Below are 19,025 nucleotides of genomic sequence, written 5' to 3' on the forward strand. Positions count from 1 at the left end.
GTTTTTGTTTGTCCTGGAAGCTTTTTATCTCTCCTTCAATTTTCAATGACAGCCTAGCTAGATAGAGTATTCTTGGCTGCATATTTTTCTCATTTAGTGCTCTGAAGATATCCTGCCAGTCCTTTCTGGCCTGCCAGGTCTCTGTGGATAAGTCTGTTGCCAATCTAATGTTTCTACCCTTGTAGGTTACATATCTCTTCTCCCGAGCTGCTTTCAGGATTTTCTCTTTGTCTATGAGACTCGTAAGTTTTACTATTAGATGTCGGGGAGTTGACCTATTTTTATTGATTTTGAGAGGGGTTCTCTGTGCTTCCTGGATTTTCATGCCTGTTTCTTTCCCCAAATTAGGGAAGTTCTCTGCTATAATTTGCTCCATTATACCTTCTGGCCCTCTCTCTCTTTCTTCTTCTTCTGGGATCCCAATTATTCTAATGTTGTTTCATCTTATTTTATCGCTTATCTCTCGAATTCTGCCCTCGTGATCCAGTAGTTGTTTATCTCTTTTTCTCAGCTTCTTTATTTTCCATCATTTCATCTTCTATATTACTGATTCTCTCTTCTGCCTCATTTATTCTAGCACTTAGCGCCCCCATTTTTGATTGCACCTCATTAATAGCCTTTTTGATTTCTACTTGGTTGGATTTTAGCTCTTTTACTTCTCCAGAAAGGGTTTCTCTAATAACTTCCATATTTTTTTCAAGCCCAGCTAGTATCTTTAAAGTGATGATTCTGAACTCTAGATCTGACATCGTACTAATGTCCGTATTGAGTAGGTCCCTGGCAGTTGGTACTACCTCTTGTTCTTTTTGTTGAGGTGATTTTTTCCATCTTGTCATTTTGTGCAGAGGAGAATAGATTAATGAGAGAACAAAATGCTAGCAGAGTAACCACGTCCCCAGAAAATATACTCTAAACAAATCAGAAAAGACCTGAAGCTGTGGGATAAGAAAGGGAAAGAGAGAAAAAAGAAAAAGAAAAAAAGAAAAAGATAAAGATAAAAACAAAAACAAACAAAACAAAACAACAACAACAAAAGAAAAACCAGAATGTGATCAAATATGATCTATATGGTATATAGATCAGTACCACACACTAGATTTGGGGTGTATTTTGGTCTTTTAGAAGAAAGTGCCTCCCAAAATTTTAAAGAAAGAAAAACTTATATATGTACAAAAATAAGGGTTGATATGATGAAGGGATGGAATATGACTGTAAAAATGGAAATTATAAAAAATGTTATAAAAGGAATTAATAAGAAGTTGTTTGAAAAAAGAAAGAAGAGGATTTTAAAAAGATAAAAGAAAAAGAGAAAAAAAAAGGGAGAGGATGTGATCAGGCAGGGGAATAGAAAACACCATATACTAGAGATTTAGGGTATATTTTAATCTGTTAGAAGAAACTATTTCAAAATTTTAAAGAGAGAACAACTTATATATATAAGCCAAAAATATGGGTAACTACTATGAAGGGATAGAATATGACTCTAAAAATGAAAAATAAAATTTTTTTTTTAAAAGGGATTGATAAGATGTTGGTTGAAAAAGGGAAAAAGAAAAATTCAAAAAGAAATAAAAAGACAAAAAGACAGTTAAAAAAAATTAACTTTAAAAGACTAAAGAATCATGGTAAAAAAGCCACGGATTCTATGTGCATTATTCCCCTATCGCTGGAGTTCTGCCGTTCTCATTGATCGGTAAACTTGGTCTTGGCTGGCTGTTCTCGCTGATCTTCTGAGGAGGGGCCTGTTGCCGTGGTTTCCAAATGTCTCTGCCGGAGGCGGAATTGCCCCGCCCTTGCCCCCTCCCGGCTAAGTCATCTGCTTGGGTTTGCTCTCCGGGGCTTTTGTTCCCTGTGAGCTTTCCATACAGCTTTGGAGGCGGAGAGTGAAAATGGCGGCCTCCCAATCTCCGCCCCAGAGGAGCCGAGAACTCGGGGCCCCGCTCCTCAGTGAGCCCCCAGAGAAAAGCCGTCAGTCACTCCCGTCTCCCTGGTCTCCGGCCGCACTCCGTGCTCACCCGGCCTGCGACCGCGCGCCTCTATCTCTGGCACCCGACCCCTGGTGGAGTCTCTAAACCCAGCAGATCCCTGCGGTGCGCTCCCGCGCGGCTCCTCCTGGGGGAGGAAGGTGAGTCTCCCCGGATCTGCAGCTTGTTGGGTCCCTGCTGGAGGAGCAGGGGCCCGACTATGCCGCGGATCACGGTTTATGGCAACCCCGAGCTGAGAGCCCGCGCCTGGGCTCCGCCTCTGCAGCCGGCTTCCCTGCTCCATTGCCTGGGAGCTCTGCCACACTCAGGCAGCCCCGGTCTTTCTGTGACCCCGAGGGTCCTGAGACCACACTGTCCCAGAGGGTTCCACCCCCTGCTTAGCCACCGGAGTGACGTCCCTCGGCGGAGCAGACTTGTAAAAGTTCCGATTTTGTGCTCCCCGGTTCTATCACTTGCCAGAAGCGGCAGACGGAGGCCCCTCCCCCGCCGTCTATCCTCCTGAATATCGCCTCGGATTCACTTCTCCGCACGTCCTACCTTCCAGAAAGTGGTCGCTTTTCTGATGAGAGAGTTGTTGCTCTTCTTTTCTTTGATCTCCTGTTGAGTTTGTAGGTGTTCAGAATGGTTTGATCCCTATCCAGCTGAATTCCTGAGAGGAGACGAAATCCAGGTCTCCTACTCCTCCGCCATCTTGCTCCGCCCCTCTCCTTCTCATTTTTTAAGAGCAAGATGTAATCTAGCACTTGAACTTAATCTCAACCTTCCCTCTATAGACTCCTCTCCCTACTCAGCATTCTCATAACACACTGCTTACCCAGGTGATATCTTGTACATTCTGGAATATTTCCTCATGTTCCTACCTAATATATCCATCCATTTGATCGATTCTGAGAATGCAGTATGGTGTTTGCAATTCCCATATTTCCTACACAATTCCATTACCTTTATATTGAAAAAAAAGATAGTTATGAAACAGTGGGAAAACTTTATCTTTGAAGCATTTTGACTTTTGTTTTGTCCTCAAAATAGATGGAAAACCTATGATCAACACACCAGGTATGCCACTTCATGGGACAATCAATGACATCGCACTCAATATTCTCTTTATCTTTACCTACATCTGAAGTCTTATTTTTCAACACTTAGATCTTAATTGTAAAGGAATTTACATAAAATCCCTGCAGTTTCTGTTTAATATGACCTTATCACTCAGCAGTTAATAATCAGAGAGTAATGCGGTGGACTAATGATAGCACACTCCCTGGGTTCATTTTGGTAGGCTTCTCTGACTGGCCTCAGTTAGAGCTTGTTCTCTTTGGGGTAATCTTGTTTCTGTACATGATGACACTCCTAGGCAATGCCACTATCATCCTAGTATCCCTCGTGGACTCTAAACTGCACACTCCCATGTACTTTTTTCTCTCCCATCTCTCCTTCCTGGACCTCTGTTTCACCAGCAGCATTACTCCTCAGCTTCTAGTCAACCTGGGTGGTTCAGATAAGTCCATCACATACGGTGGCTGTGTGGTTCAGCTCTATGTTTCTCTTGCCCTGGGATCCACAGAGTGTGTCCTCCTGGCTGTGATGTCCTATGATCATTACATCGCCATCTGCCGTCCCCTACATTATGCCTTTGCCATGCGCCCTGGACTCTGTCATATCCTGGCATCTGTGGCATGGCTCAGTGGGGTGGCCACCACCCTCATACAGTCCACTCTCACCCTGCAGCTGCCTTTCTGTGGCCATCGCCAAGTGGATCATTTTTTCTGTGAGGTCCCTGTGCTCATCAAGTTGGCTTGTGTGGACCCCACTTTCAACCAGGCAGAGCTCTTTGTGGCTAGTGTTTTATTCCTGGTGGTGCCTTTATCACTCATCCTGATCTCCTATTGGCACATTGCCCTAGCAGTTCTGAAGATCAAGTCAGCCATTGGACGGCACAAAGCATTTGGGACCTGCTCCTCCCACCTGATGGTTGTCATAATCTTCTATGGAACCATCATCTTCATATATCTGCAGCCAGCCAAGAGTAGGTCCAAGGACCAGGGAAAATTCGTTTCCCTCTTTTACACCGTGGTGACCCCCATACTCAACCCCCTCATCTATACCCTGAGAAATAAGGAAGTGAAGGAGGCACTGAAAAAAATTCTTGGAAGAACTTTATGACTTAGTGAAACATGATTATCAAGAATTTTTTTAGGAGGCCGTTATTATGACTGATTAATTTAATGGATGATGACTCAAATTATTTGGTTATGTTCATAAACCTATAGTGGGTTTTGGTAGAAAAAAAATTCAGTAGTGCTTGAATTTTTGAGTTGGACAAACCTGAGTTTGAAGGCTCATTTCACTACATAATAGCTGTGTGACCTGAACAATTTGCATACCATCTATGAACTGGAATGTATAATAGTGAACAACTGAAATTAAAATTAGATCACTGTCTTAAGCATTTGACTTTTAAAAAGGTTTATTCATAAAGTTTATTTTATTTAATAGCCACAACTGTATGCTAGATGGGTATTGTTATAATTATTTTGCAGAGATCAAGGTCTTTTGACCATTTGCTCAAAAGAGAAAGAGGAAATCCTAAACTTCAGTGGCATTGCTCTTTCAACAGACCATGGATTACTGGACCCTGAGGTTGTGGTCAAGTCTCCATCACACACTGAGCTCATCTCTATTGCTGCACTCTCCCCCTGCTTGGCAAGTTTCTGACTTTTTATTTATTATTATTATTATTTTTTTAAAGTTTCTGACTTTTTGTATTTCTCTCCTTAGTAGGTTTTTGAGAATGGCAGCTATGTTGTTGTTGTTGTTTTTTAAATTTTATATTACTGTTATGTTAGTCACCATACAATACATCATTAATTTTTGATGCAGTGATCCACGCTTCATTGTTTTCATATAACTATGTTTTGACTTAATCACAATTTATTTATTTATTATTTATTTATTTATTTATTTATTTTTTAAAGATTTTATTTATTTATTTGAGAGAGAGAGAGTGAGAGACAGAGAGCATGAGAGGGAGGAGGGTCAGAGGGAGAAGCAGACTCCTCGCCGAGCAGGGAGCCAGATGCGGGACTCGATCCTGGGTCTTCAGGATCATGACCTGAGCCGAAGGCAGTTGCTTAACCAACTGAGCCACCCAGGCGCCCCGACTTAATCACAATTTAAAACAGAATATATTTGCAGGTGACTCCCAGAATTGTATTTCAACAAAGACAGTTTCTATCCATATTCTCATGTTCAGGTATGTATTTTACTTCATCTGGGCATATTAAACAGCTTCAAAATGAGCACATCACAACTAAATCAAAAGCTCCCGGCCTTTGGCTCTTTCTCACTATTCTCAATATCACAAAATGGAGCATGCATCATCCTAAATCCCGCCCTTTCTTTCACCAACTGTATATAACCTATACACAATTCTGTGGATTTTTAATTATCTCTCTGGTTTACCCAATTCTTTCCATCTTAATTTCCTGTTACCTGTGTACTACTGAGATGGCTTCCTTACGAGATGGAGAGATATTTATTTAATTAATTGATCACCTCTTCCATCATACCCACTATCTTACATTAATAGGTGCACCAATTTTTAGGGTACCACAGAACTTATGCTTGTCTTATCTGCTTTAAGAAATACATTTATTTGTCCAACAATTAGTGAGGTATTGTGGGCACAGATGTGAAGAGAACAGTACCTATGCCTTTATAGAGTTTATATGCTGGTGGTCCAATTCCGTTAATTGGTAGATTTTTACTATGTGATAGTATCTCTTATCTAACAAAATAAGTCAATATTGGGCGAGTAAGTCACTTTCAGAAAGCTGATTGTAAAATCAAATCTATCTCAATCAAGTTATAAGCTTAGTGGCTATGTGTTTTTATTTTATTTGGATTTTTTATTCTAAATTGATATGGTTGCAAAGCAACTTTATCTAAACAGTGGTACATCGGAGGGAGGGGGGAAAGATGGTGGAGGAGTAGGGGACCCTATTTCAACTGGTCCCCGGAATTGAGCTGGATATCTACCAGACCACTCTGAGCACCCACGGAACCAGCCTGAGATGTAAGAAGATCTGGATCTCTACAAACAGAATATTGCAGGCAGTTGGTTTTGAGGTACGAAGTGGAGAGCCGTGATTCTGCGGGCAGATATCAGAGGATAAACGGCAGCGGGAGGGTGCCTGGCCATGGGGACCCTATACCGCCGGTGAGTGACAGCCTCACGCGCTGCAGAGGGGGCACAGACTCGCAGACCGGTAGTGTCAGGAAAGGACTTTAGGGCAGCCGCTGGGGTGGAAAACCAGACCTGCGGGGTCACGCACACGTGAACCGCAGCCACCCGGACAGAAACCCGGAGCGATGGTCACACGCATGCAAACTGCAACCTCCGAGATGGAAACCCGGTGCGCTGGGGTCCCGACGGTGAACTGCAATCCCTGGGGTGGAATCCCCGAGTGGCGGAGTCGCGCACACAAGAACTGCTTGTTCTTGTTCTGTTCCCCGGGACAGAACCCCAAGCGCTGGAGTCACGCGGGCAAGCACGAACTGGGAGCGGCTGGCGGTTTTAGAAGCACAAAGGGCAGAGACATGCCCCAACCTGGAAGCAGGACTGGGAGTGCTGCAGAGGGGCACACAACCCAGGACGCTGCAGTTTATAGCAGCACGGACAGAAACGGAGATGGTGTAGCCTGGAGAGCTCACTGAAGAACAGACTGAGGTCTCTCTGCTCTGAGGCAGAGGGTTGGACACAGTCTCTTCTGCTCTGACTCACAGAAGAGACGCAGAAAGCCCCCAGGGAAAGGCACCAGAGAACAAAAGCCCCAAAGACTGATTCCCACTGAGCCCATCCCCTGCCACAGGGGCACAGGGCAACTCCTCCCAAACAGGGTTGCCTGAGTAACAGCCCGGCAGGCCCCTCCCCCAGAACACAGATTGGGAAAACAAGAGGCCAGCAACCCTAAGGTCCCAAGAAAACAGGTGCATCTTGCTTGGGTTCTGGTCAATAACTTGGACTCTATACATTCCCTCAAACACCCATCAACAGAATGACTAGGAGGAGGAGCCCCCAAAATAGAAAAGACTCAGAGATTATGACTTATGCTGCAGATTTACAAATGGATGCAGATATAACCAAGATGTCAGAGATGGAATTCAGGCTAGCAATTGTGAAGACAATGGCTAGAATGGAGAAATCAATTAATGGCAACATACAGTCCCTAAGGGCAGAAGTAAAAGGTGAATTGGCAGAACTTAAAAATGCTATCAATGAGATCCAATCCAATCTAGATAATCTAACAGCTAGGGTAACTGAGACAGAAGAGAGAATAAGCGATCTGGAAGACAGTATAATAGATAAAAAGGGAAAAGAGGAGGCCAGGGAAAAACAACTCAGAATCCATGAAAATAGAATCAGAGAAATAAGTGACAACATGAGGCGTTCCAATGTCAGAATAATTGGAATCCCCGAGGGAGTGGAGAGAGAGAGAGGGCTAGAAGATATATTTGAGCAAATCGCAGCTGAGAACTTCCCTAATCTGGGGACTGAAACAAACATTCGAGTCCTAGAGGCAAAGAGGACCCCTCCTAAGATCAAGGAAAACAGGCCAACACCCCAGCATGTAATAGTAAAACTTGCAAATCTTAGAACCGAGGAAACCATCTAAAGGGCAGTTAGGGGGATGAGATTCCTTCTGTACAGAGGGAGGAACATCAGAATAACGTCAGACCTATCCACAGAGACCTGGCAAGCCAGAAAGGCCTGGCAAGATATATTCAGGGTACTAAAGGAGAAGAACATGCAGCCAAGAATACTTTATCTGGCAAGGCTTTCATTTAGAATGGATGGAGAGATGCAGAGCTTCCACGACCAGTAGAAGTTGAAAGAATATGTGACCACTAAGCCAGCCCTGCAAGAAATATTAAGCGGGGTTCTATAAAAGGAGAAAAACCCCAAGAGTGATCTACAACAGAAATTTACAGGGACAATCTATAAAAACAACATCTTCACAGGCAATATGATGACAATTAATTCATATCTTTCAATAATCACTCTCAATGTGAATGGCCTAAACGCTCCCATAAAACGGCACAGGGTTGCAGATTGGATGAAAAGACAGGACCCATCCATATACTATCTACAAGAGACTCATTTTGAACCTAAAGAGATATCCAGACTGAAAGTAAAAGGATGGAGATCCATCTTCCATGCCAGCGGACCTCAAAAGAAAGCTGGGGTAGCAATTCTTATATCAGACAAATTAGATTTTAAACTAAAGTCTGTAATAAGAGACACAGAAGGACACTATATCATTCTTAAAGGGTCTATCCAACAAGAAGATCTAACACTTGTAAATACCTATGCCCCCAACATGGGAGCAGCCATCTACATAAGCCAACTGTTAACCAAAATAAAGAGTCATACTGATAATAATACGTTAAATGTAGGAGACCTCAATACTCCACTCTCAGCAATGGACAGATCATCTAAGCAGAAAATCAACAAGGAAACAAGAGCTTTGAATGATACATTGGACCAGGTGGACCTCATAGATATTTACAGAACATTCCACCCTAAAACAACAGAATACTCATTCTTCTTGAGCGCACATGGAACTTTCTCCAGAATATACTGGGTCACAAATCAGGTCTCAACCGATATGAAAAGATTGAGATTATTCCCTGCATATTCTCAGACCACAATGCTTTAAAACTGGAACTCAATCACAAGAAAAAATTTGGCAGAAATTCAAACACTTGGAAGCTAAAGACCACTCTGCTCAAGAATGTTTGGGTCAACCAGGAAATCAAAGAAGAACTTAAACAATTCATGGAAATCAATGAGAACAAATACACATCAGTCCAAAACCTATGGGATACTGCAAAGGCGGTCCTAAGGGGGAAATACATAGCCATCCAAGCCTCACTCAAAAAAATAGAAAAATCCCGAATTCACCAACTACCTCTACACCTTAAAGAACTAGAGAAAAAGCAACAAACGATGCCTAAGCCACGCATTAGAAGAGAAATAATTAAAATTAGAGCAGAAATCAATGAATTAGAAACCAGAAACACAGTAGATCAGATCAATGAAACTAGAAGTTGGTTCTCTGAAATAATTAATAAGATCAATAAACCACTGGCCAGACTTATCCAAAGAGGAGAGAAAGCACCCAAATTAATAAAATTATTAATGAAAGGGGAGAGATCACCACTAACACCAAGGAAATAGAAACAATTATTAGAAATTATTATCAACAACTATATGCCAATAAACTGAGCAATCTGCATGAAATGGAGGCCTTCCTGGAAACCTATAAGCTGCCAAGACCGAAACAGGAAGAAATTGACAACCTGAATAGGCCAATAACCAGTAACAAGATTGAAGCAGTGATCCAAAACCTCCCCAAAAACAAGAGTCCAGGGCCTGATGGATTCCCTGGGGAATTCTTCCAAACATTCAAAGAAGAAATAATACCTATTCTACTGAAGCTGTTTCAAAAAATAGAAACAGAAGGAAAACGTCCAAACTCATTCTATGAGGCCAGCATTACCTTAATCCCCAAGCCAGGCAAAGACCCCATCAAAAAGGAGAATTTCAGACTGATATCCCTGATGAATATGGATTCCAAAATCCTCAACAAAATCCTAGCTAATAGGATCCAGCAATACATTAAAAGGATCATCCACCACGACCAAGTGGGATTTATCCCCGGGATGCAAGGGTGGTTCAACAGTCGCAAATCAATCAGTGTGATAGAACACATTAATAAGAGGAGGGAGAAGAGCCATATGGTCCTCTCAATTGATGCAGAAAAAGCATTTGTCAAAATACAACATCCTTTCCTGATTAAAACTCTCCAGAGTATAGGGATAGAGGGAACATCCCTCAAGCTCATAAAATCCATCTATTAAAAACCCACAGCGAATATCATCCTCAATGGGGAAAAGCTGAGAGCATTTCCCTTAAGATCAGGAACACGTCAAGGGTGCCCACTCTCACCACTGTTGTTCAACATAGTACTAGAAGTCCTAGCAACAGCAATCAGACAACAAAAAGAAATACAAGGTACTCAAATTGGCAAAGAAGAAGTCAAACTCTCTCTTTTCGCAGACGACATGATATTTTATGAGGAAAACCCAAAAGACTCCATCTCCAAATTACTAGAACTCATCCAGCAATTCACTAATGTGGCAGGATACAAAATCAATGCACAGAAATCAGTTGCTTTCTTATACACTAACAACGCAACTGTAGAAAGAGAAATTAAAGAAATGATTCCATTTACAATAGCACCAAAAATCATAAGATACCTCGGAACAAACCTAACCAAAGAGGTAAAAGATCTATACTCTAAGAACTACAAAACACTCATGAAAGAAATTGAAGAAGACACAAAAAGATGGAAAAAATTCCATGCTCATGGATCAGAAGAATAAACATTGTTAAAATGTCTATGCTACCCAGAGGAAACGATACCTTCAATGCCATCCCGATCAAAATTCTAATGACATTTTTCAAAGTGCTGGAACAAACAATCCTAAAATTTGTATGGAATCAGGAAACACCACGAATCTCCAAGAGAATGTTGAAAAAGAAAAAGCTGGGGGCATCACATTGTCCAATTTCAAGCTATATGACAAAGCTGTGATCACCAAGACAGCATGGTACTGACACAAAAACAGACATACAGACCAAAGTAACAGAATAGAGAGCCTAGATATAGACCCTCAACTCTATGGTCCAATAATCTTCCACAAAGCAGGAAAAAATATACAATGGAAAAAAATAGTCTCTTTAAAAAATGGTGCTGGGAAAATTGCAGAAGAATGAAACTTGACCAAAGTAACAGAATGGAGAACCCAGATATGGACCTTCAACTCTATGGTCAAATAATCTTTGACAAAGCAGGAAAAAACATGCAATGGAAAAAGACAGTCTCTTCAATAAATGGTGCTGGGAAAATTGGACAGCCACATGCAGAAGAATGAAACTCGATCATTCTCTAACACCATTTACGAAGATAAACTCAAAGTGGATGAAAGACCTCAATGTGAGACAGGAGTCCATCCAAATCCTAGAGGAGAACATAGGCAGTAACCTCTTTGACATCGCCCACAGCAACTTCTTTCAAGATACATCTCCAAAAGCTAGTGAAACAAAAGCAAAAATGAACTTTTGGGACTTCATCCAGATAAAAAGCTTCTGCACAGCAAAGGAAACAGTCAACAAAACAAAGAGGCAACCCACAGAATGGGAGAAGATATTTGCAAATGACTCTACAGATAAAGGGCTGGTATCCAAAATCTATTAAGTACTTCTCAAACTCAACACCCAAAAAACAAATAATCAAGTCAAAAAGTGGGCAGAAGAGATGAACAGACACTTCTCTGAAGAAGACATACAAATGGCCAATAGACACATGAAAAAATGTTCATCATCATTAGCCATCAGGGAAATCCAAATCAAAACCACATTGAGATACCACCTTACACCAGTTAGAATGGCAAAAATGGACAGGGCTAGAAACAACAAATGTTGGAGAAGTTGTGGAGAAAGGGGAACCCTTTTACACTGTTTGTGGGAATGCAAGTTGGTACAGCCACTTTGGAAAACAGTGTGGAGGTTCCTCAAAAATTTTAAATTAGAGCTACCCTATGATCCTATGACCCAGCAATTGCATTACTGGGTATTTACCCCAAAGACACAGATGTAGTGAAAAGAAGGGCCATATGCACCCCAGTGTTCATAGCAGCAACGTCTGCAATAGCCACACTGTGGAAAGAGCCAAGATGCCCTTCAACAGATGAATGGATAAAGAAGATGTGGTCCATATATACAATGGAATATTACTCAGCCATCAGAAAAGATGAATACCCAACTTTTACATCAACATGGATGGGACTAGAGGAGATTATGGTAAGTGAATTAAGTCCATCAGAGAAAGTCAATTATCATATGGTTTCACTTATTTGTGGAACATAAGGAATAGCATGGAGGACATTAGGAGAAGGAAGGGAAAAATGAAGGGGGAGAAATCAGAGGGAGAGATGAACCATGAGAGACTATGGACTCTGAGAAACAAAGTGAGGGTTTTAGAGGGGAGGGGGGTGAGGGGATTGGTTAGCCGGGTGATGGGTATTAAGGAGGGCACGTACTGCATGGAGCACTGGGTGTTATACGAAAACAATGGATCGTGGATCACTACATCAAAAACTAATGATGTATGGTGACTAACATAACGTAATAAAATTTAAAAAATAAATAAATAAAATAAAGAAACAGTGGTACATCAACTTGAAGAAGGAGGAAAGAGTTTACATTTTTATTTGTTAAATTACAAATAAGTTAATATGTATATAAGAAAGGAAAAAAATACATGGGTCAATCTTAAAGAGGCTGACAGCTTGTAACAGAAGCCAAACAGTCTTCAAATGCTACAATCCATTTTAGATGACAGAGAGGCCATTTTCTTTAAAATTATTAGAGGAGTCAGAGGATATATAAGATATAACAAGAGATGGTTGGAAATAGACTGTTTTCCTTTGTGCTGAGGAATGCACAGACATCTCTGAACTCCAAATAAACAGGGCTTAATGATCTAGTAAAACATATGAGAAATGAAAATAGATTTCTTAGGCACAGTTTGGGAATTGTTGGTAAGCATGATCAGAGACTTAGATAACCAAGGAAAAATGTGAACTATCCTATTTTGAATAACAATAAATCAACAATTTATTTTTACTTCTATAGGACAAATAAAGTGTTTTAAGGGTAGAAAAGATAAATAAGAAGTATTAATTTTTCTGCTCAAAAATGTAAAGGGACAGTTTACTATAGTGAGAATAGCACAGTGCAATAATGTCTGGCACTTGGTGTCCTACTGGAACTCAGTCCATAGACACCATGATATTGTGAGCCAATTACTCAAGGGATTTACTCTTAAGGTTATTTCCCTGAATTACTGTAATTTCTCTGAACTCTGTGTGATTACTGAAAGCTAGCATTTTTCTACCACCTACTGAATTACGATGGGATAATCAGGATGAATTTAATTGGTAATGTTTTGGAAAGTGTCAGGGTAAGCTCCTGATGTCTTACTTAGTGAATCCTTACGTGATAGGGGAAAATTAGGACTGCAGGGCTCTTGAGCATGACCACGTCCCAGCATCCTCTCCTATGGACATTTTAATGAGCTACACGTTTTCCATGGAGGGAAGATGGTAATTCTCTTACCCTTCTGGGGATGTGATTAGGCCACATCAACAGGACCTTTTTTTCCCCTCTTTCCTAGCTTAAGCCATTTCCTCATCGCAGAGGTAAGTCACTGGGGTTTCTAACTTCCAAGTACTTTTTCTTAGAAGTGTAGTCCTTGAGGTTAGCTCATCTTCTGACATGTTCCCAAGCAAGTCCTGACATCTAATCTAGAAACCATTTAATTTTTTACCTTACTTGGACTGAACACTTCCATGTTGTACCACAAACTGCGTGGACCAGGAGGCAACCACTTTTGGAACGGTTGCAGAGAGATTCAGGCCCCAGAGAGTAGCGTTCTAGCCATTGTGTTACTTTGCAAGCATAACTGAGGGTCAAACTTCACCTGTGGTCCCAACTCTCGATGATGGCTTCAACATCTTTGCATAACTTTCCATGCAGCGGAGAAAGATTATGTATCATCTCTCTGGGCATACTGCTCTCTGGTTTAGGTCTCAGTCAGTGACTGGAGTCTACAACAACCAGATGCCTCTTTTTCTCAGAACCCTACATGTAGTTCCTAGCTGGTCCTTTCTGAGACCTTAACCTGGGGACACCTTTTTATTTCCTCTCAAGACACAGGCAGCTGAAGATACTGCAGACAAGAAAGTAACTCCTGAGTCCAGAATGAATGTCCTTCGCCTGAAATAGGTACTTTTACATTGATGGTCAGGTTGTATGTTTTATTGCACGTAGATCAAACTATGAAATTAAAGTAACTCAGAATCGTGAGGTCTGTGAATTTCAGGGTAGTCTTTTCATGTTGTCTTTGACTATGCAAAACCAAACAGGAAATTCTCATAAAATTATTTTTATTTCATTCTCTCTCTTTTTAATATCCAATATCCCTTCTGCTCAAAGACAGCAAAGACTGGGTTTAAATTGTTCTTTCCTGAGCTTTCTATATTCTTCAAACTGAAAAAAAAATTATCCTACCCAAATATTTTTGCATGTGATACACATTTGTGAAACATCTTACCAGGGTATGGAGACAATCTCACTGAATTAAGGGAATTAAGTGAGGATATACATTATTCGCTCAACGAATTGATCTTAATTATGATTACAAATAAATTCTCAAAAATTCAGGTCCAGAAGGAGGTTAACATATGACACACATGCCCGCTTACCACCCTCTTTGCTCCTTTGTCTATTTGCAGCCGCAGTTTGCTGACCTGCTCTGGGGCTACATTTGATTCTATAGACAATGAAGATGCTTGTATTTTACATCAGCATGCTCCCTCCTTTCATGGCACAACTCATAATCTCATTTTTGAGAGAGCATTTGAACTCATTTTTTAAAAAGATTTTATTTATTTATTTATATTTATTTTTGAGTGAGCAGGGGGAGGGGCAGAGAGAGAGAAGCAGACTGCCTGCTGAGTGCAGAGCCTGATGCTGGGGCAGTCCCATGACCCCAAGAACACAACCTGAGCCCAGACCAAGAGCTGGTTGCTTAACCAACCGAGCCACCCAGGTGCCTCTGAACTCAGTTTTAAATATTGCTTTTGAGTGCAACTTTTCTTGTTATTAAAAGGTACATCTAGTTAGCTGACAATATTTGTGTCTTTTGGTGTAGGGTTATTCTATTAGGATGAGAAATTTGTTTTTAGTATGTTTAAAAATAAGTTCCTGTTTTTGTGTTTTGTTGTTGGATCTTAGAAAGGAAAAAAGTCTACCAGAATAGAGTAGCAGGCTAAATGGTTCATAGCAACATTTGTATACTGGAAAGTACTTAGAGGAGATTAATAATATGTGGGTTCATCACTATAACAGTACTTTCAACTCATGCTCTACAATCACACAGTGAAATAATGGATGGCACACATTCTCAAAGTGAAAATAATTTCACTTAGAGAAGAAGACATGATGTAGGAGTTCACAGCATTTGGTGATCCGTGTAGTATTTCTGATAGGGTCAACCTAGAATAACAGACTGAGAGAGTGACTCTAGAGCTGGAATCCTGTGAACAGGTTCTCAAGGGAGGAACAAGCTCCAAGTGGGGGTGAGTAGCTGTGGGGGCATCCAGCACAAGACAGGGCAGGGGCTTTATCAATGCTCATATGATTATCAGGCTGGACACTGTGTGATATGGAAACACCCACAAGTTTGCTATACTCTGAGGTAGATAGGCTGGAGGTATACCCCAAATAGCATTGATTAGGATTATTTCATGTTCTGAGATTGGCACTATCAGTGGTCTTTAAAGGTGGTGGTTGACTATGGGGACACAGAAAGCATTATCTGCAAATGTGTAGAGAACCCTGTCCCATGGGATGCTGCATGTCACTGTGGATAGGGTCTGGACAAAGGGACTAAAAGTGCTCATGTTAAAAGGTCTTTTCTGTTGCCAAATGCAAAATTCAGCTTTATACGATAGTTTAGGGGCCAGGCTATAGTGTGTGTTGAGCGACAAGGAAGACTAGTTTGCACAGAAAGGAGAAACAGAGCATAAGGGGACGGGGTCAACATCTGGGGGGACTGGAAGGAAGTCTGGTTGAACTCTGAAAGAAACTCCTTTGGATTTTGGTAAAACAGGCAATGATTAGCATGATTTATTCAGTTCCCAAATAGACAATCTCATAGTTTCCATTGTAACACTGTATATTTAAGGAAATTTGTCTTTGTTTACAGATATTTTCTGCTTTAATTAAGAAAACAGTGATAGTATTTTGTAAAGCAGGTGTTTTACAGTTTTGTGACAAAACATACAAACTGTTTACAATATAACCTCTTAATTTGTTGTTTTATATGAAAATTATTAAATTATTAAGCTGTTGCTGAATTATTTTAAAAATTATCTTGTTAATTTTGTGTCATTTTTAATATGCTATTTTTTATACTTTTTGGAGGTTATTATATTAATATTTATGATTACTTTTGTTTTTTATGCTATGTAAAATATTATCTTTGTTTTTACTAGGTTTTATTTTCTGGCATTTTTCTTTTTTTTTTTTTATTATGCTATGTTAATCACCATATATTACATCATTAGTTTTTGATGTAGTGTTCCATGATTCATTATTTGCATATAACACCGTCTCCATGCAGAATATGCCCTCTTTAATACCCATCGCCAGGCTAACCTATCCTCCCACCCCATTCCCCTCTAGAACCCTCAGTTTGTTTTTCAGAGTCCAGTCTCTCATAGTTCATCTCCCCCTCCGATTTCCCCCCTTCAATCTTCCCCTCATATCTTCTTCTTCTTCTTCTTTTTTTTTTAACATATAATGTATTATTTGTTTCAGAGGTACAGATCTGTGATTCAACAGTCTTGCACAATTCACAGCGCACACCATAGCACATACCCTCCCCAATGTCTACCACCCAGCCACACCATCCCTCCCAACCCCCACCATTCCAGCAACCCTCAGTTTGTTTCCTGAGATTAAGAATTCTTCATATCACTCAGGACATATGATACATGTCTTTCTCTGATTGACTTATTTCACTCAGCATAACACCCTCCAGTTCCATCCACGTCATTGCAAATGGCAAGATCTCATTCCTTTTGATGGCTGCATAATATTCCATTGTATATATATACACCACATCTTCTTTACCCATTCATCTGTCGATGGACTACTTGGCTCTTTCCACAGTTTGGCTATTGTGGACATTGCTGCTATAAACATCGGGGTGCACATACTCCTTCAGATCCCTACATTTCTTTCTTTATGGTAAATACCCAGTAGCGCAATTGCTGGATCATATGGTAGCGCTATTTCCAACTTTTTGAAGAACCTCCATACTGTTTTCCAGAGTGGCTGTATCAGCTTGCATTCCCACAAACAATGTAGGAGGGTTCCCCTTTCTCCACATCCCCGCCAACATCTGTCATTTCCTGACTTGTTAATTTTAGCCATTCTAACTGGTGTGAGGTGGTATCTCATTGAAGTTTTGATTTGGATTTCCCTGATGCCAAGAGATGTTGAGCACTTTTTCATGTGTCTGTTGGCCATTTGGATGTCTTCTTTGGAAAAATGTCTGTTCATGTCTTCTGCCCATTTCTTGATTGGATCATGTGTTCTTTGGGTGTTGAGTTTGATAAGTTCTTTATAGATTTTGGATACTAGCCCTTTATCTGATATGTCATTTGCAAATATCTTCTCCCATTCTGTCAGTTCTCTTTTGGTTTTGTGGACTGTTTCCTTTGCTTTGCAAAAGCTTTTAATCTTGATGAAGTCCCAAGAGTTCATTTTTGCCCTTGCTTCCCTTGCATTTGGCGATGTTTCTAGGAAGAAGTTGCTGCAGCTGAAGTTGAAGAGGTTGCTGCCTGTGTTCTCCTTTAGGATTTTGATGGACTCCTGTCTCACATTGAGGTCTTTCACCCATTTTGAGTCTATTTTTGTGTGTGGTGTAAGGAAATGGTCCAGTTTCATTCTTCTGCATGTGGCTGTCCAATGTTCCCAACACCATTTGTTGAAGAGACTGTCTTTTTTCATTGGATATTCTTTCCTACTTTGTCGAAGATCAGTTGACCATAGAGTTGAGGGTCCATTTCTGGGCTCTTTATTCTGTTCCATTGATCTATGTGCCTGTTTTTGTGCCAGTACCATACTGTCTTGAGGATGACAGCTTTGTAATAGAGCTTGAAGTCCGGAATTTTGATGCTGCCAGCTTTCCTTTTCTTTTTCAACATTGTCTGGCTATTCGGGGTCTTTTCTGGTTCCATACAAATTTTAGGATTATTCGTTCCATTTCTTTGAAAAAAGTGGATGGTATTCTGATAGGGATTGCATTAAATGGGTAGATTGCTCTAGGTAGCATTGACATCTTCACAATATTTGTTCTTCCAGTCCATGAGCATGGAACGTTTTTCCATTTCTTTGGAAATGATTCCTCAATTTCTTTCATGAGTATTTTATAGTTTTCTGAGTACAGATCCTTTGCCTCTTTGGTTACATTTATTCCTAGGTATCTTATGGTTTTGGGTGCAATTGAAAATGGGATGGACTCCTTAATTTCTCTTTCTTCCGTCTTGTTGTTGGTGTATAGGAATGCCAGATTTCTGTGCATTGATTTTATATCCCACTTGACTGAATTCCTGTATGAGTTCTAGAAGTTTTGGAGTGTAGTCCTTTGGGTATTCCACATAAAGTATCATATCATCTGCAAACAGTGAGAATTTGACTTCTTCTTTGCCAATTTGGATGCCTTTTATTTCTTTTTGTTGTCTGATTGCTGTGGCTAGGACTTCCAATACTATGTTGAATAGCAGTGGTGATAGTGGACATCCCTGCCACGTTCCTGACCTTAGGGGGAAAGCTCTCAGTTTTTCCCCATTGAGAATGGTATTCACTATAGGTTTTTCATAGATGGCTTTTATGATATTGAGGTATGTACCCTCTATCCCTATATTCTGAAGAGTTTTGATCAAGAAAGGATGCTGTACTTTATCAAATACTTTCTGCATCTATTGAGAGGATCATACGGTTCTTGTTCTTTATTGATTAATGTATTGTATCACATTGATTGATTTGTGGATGTTGAACCAACCTTGCAGCCCAGGGATAAATCCCACTTGGTCATGGTGAATAATCCTTTTAATGTACTGTTGGATCCTATTGGATAGTATTTTGGTGAGAAATTTTGCATCCATGTTCATCAAAGATATTGGTCTGTAATTCTCCTTTTTAAGAATCTCCTTTGTCTGCTTTTGGGATCAAGGTAATGGTGGCCTCATAAAATGAGTTTGGAAGTTTTCCTACCATTTCTCTTTTTTGGAACAGTTTCAGAAGAATAGGTATTAATTCTTTAAATGTGTGGTAGAATT

At 40.4% G+C, this 19,025-nt stretch overlaps 1 protein-coding gene across 1 annotated transcript; it reads left to right on the top strand.

Moving 5' to 3' along the window:
• The first annotated feature begins 3,218 nt into the window (after positions 1-3,218).
• LOC123842254 (olfactory receptor 2G2-like) lies at positions 3,219-4,148 on the top strand. Its single transcript, XM_045871630.2, has one exon. The coding sequence runs from the start codon at positions 3,219-3,221 to the stop codon at positions 4,146-4,148; it is 930 nt and encodes a 309-aa protein (XP_045727586.2).
• Positions 4,149-19,025: the final 14,877 nt, after the last annotated feature.

This window comes from Mirounga angustirostris, unplaced genomic scaffold, assembly GCF_029215605.1.
Source record: "Mirounga angustirostris isolate CCGP_5_RB_7025 unplaced genomic scaffold, mMirAng1.0.hap1 SCAF_7, whole genome shotgun sequence".
NCBI lineage: Eukaryota > Metazoa > Chordata > Mammalia > Carnivora > Phocidae > Mirounga > Mirounga angustirostris.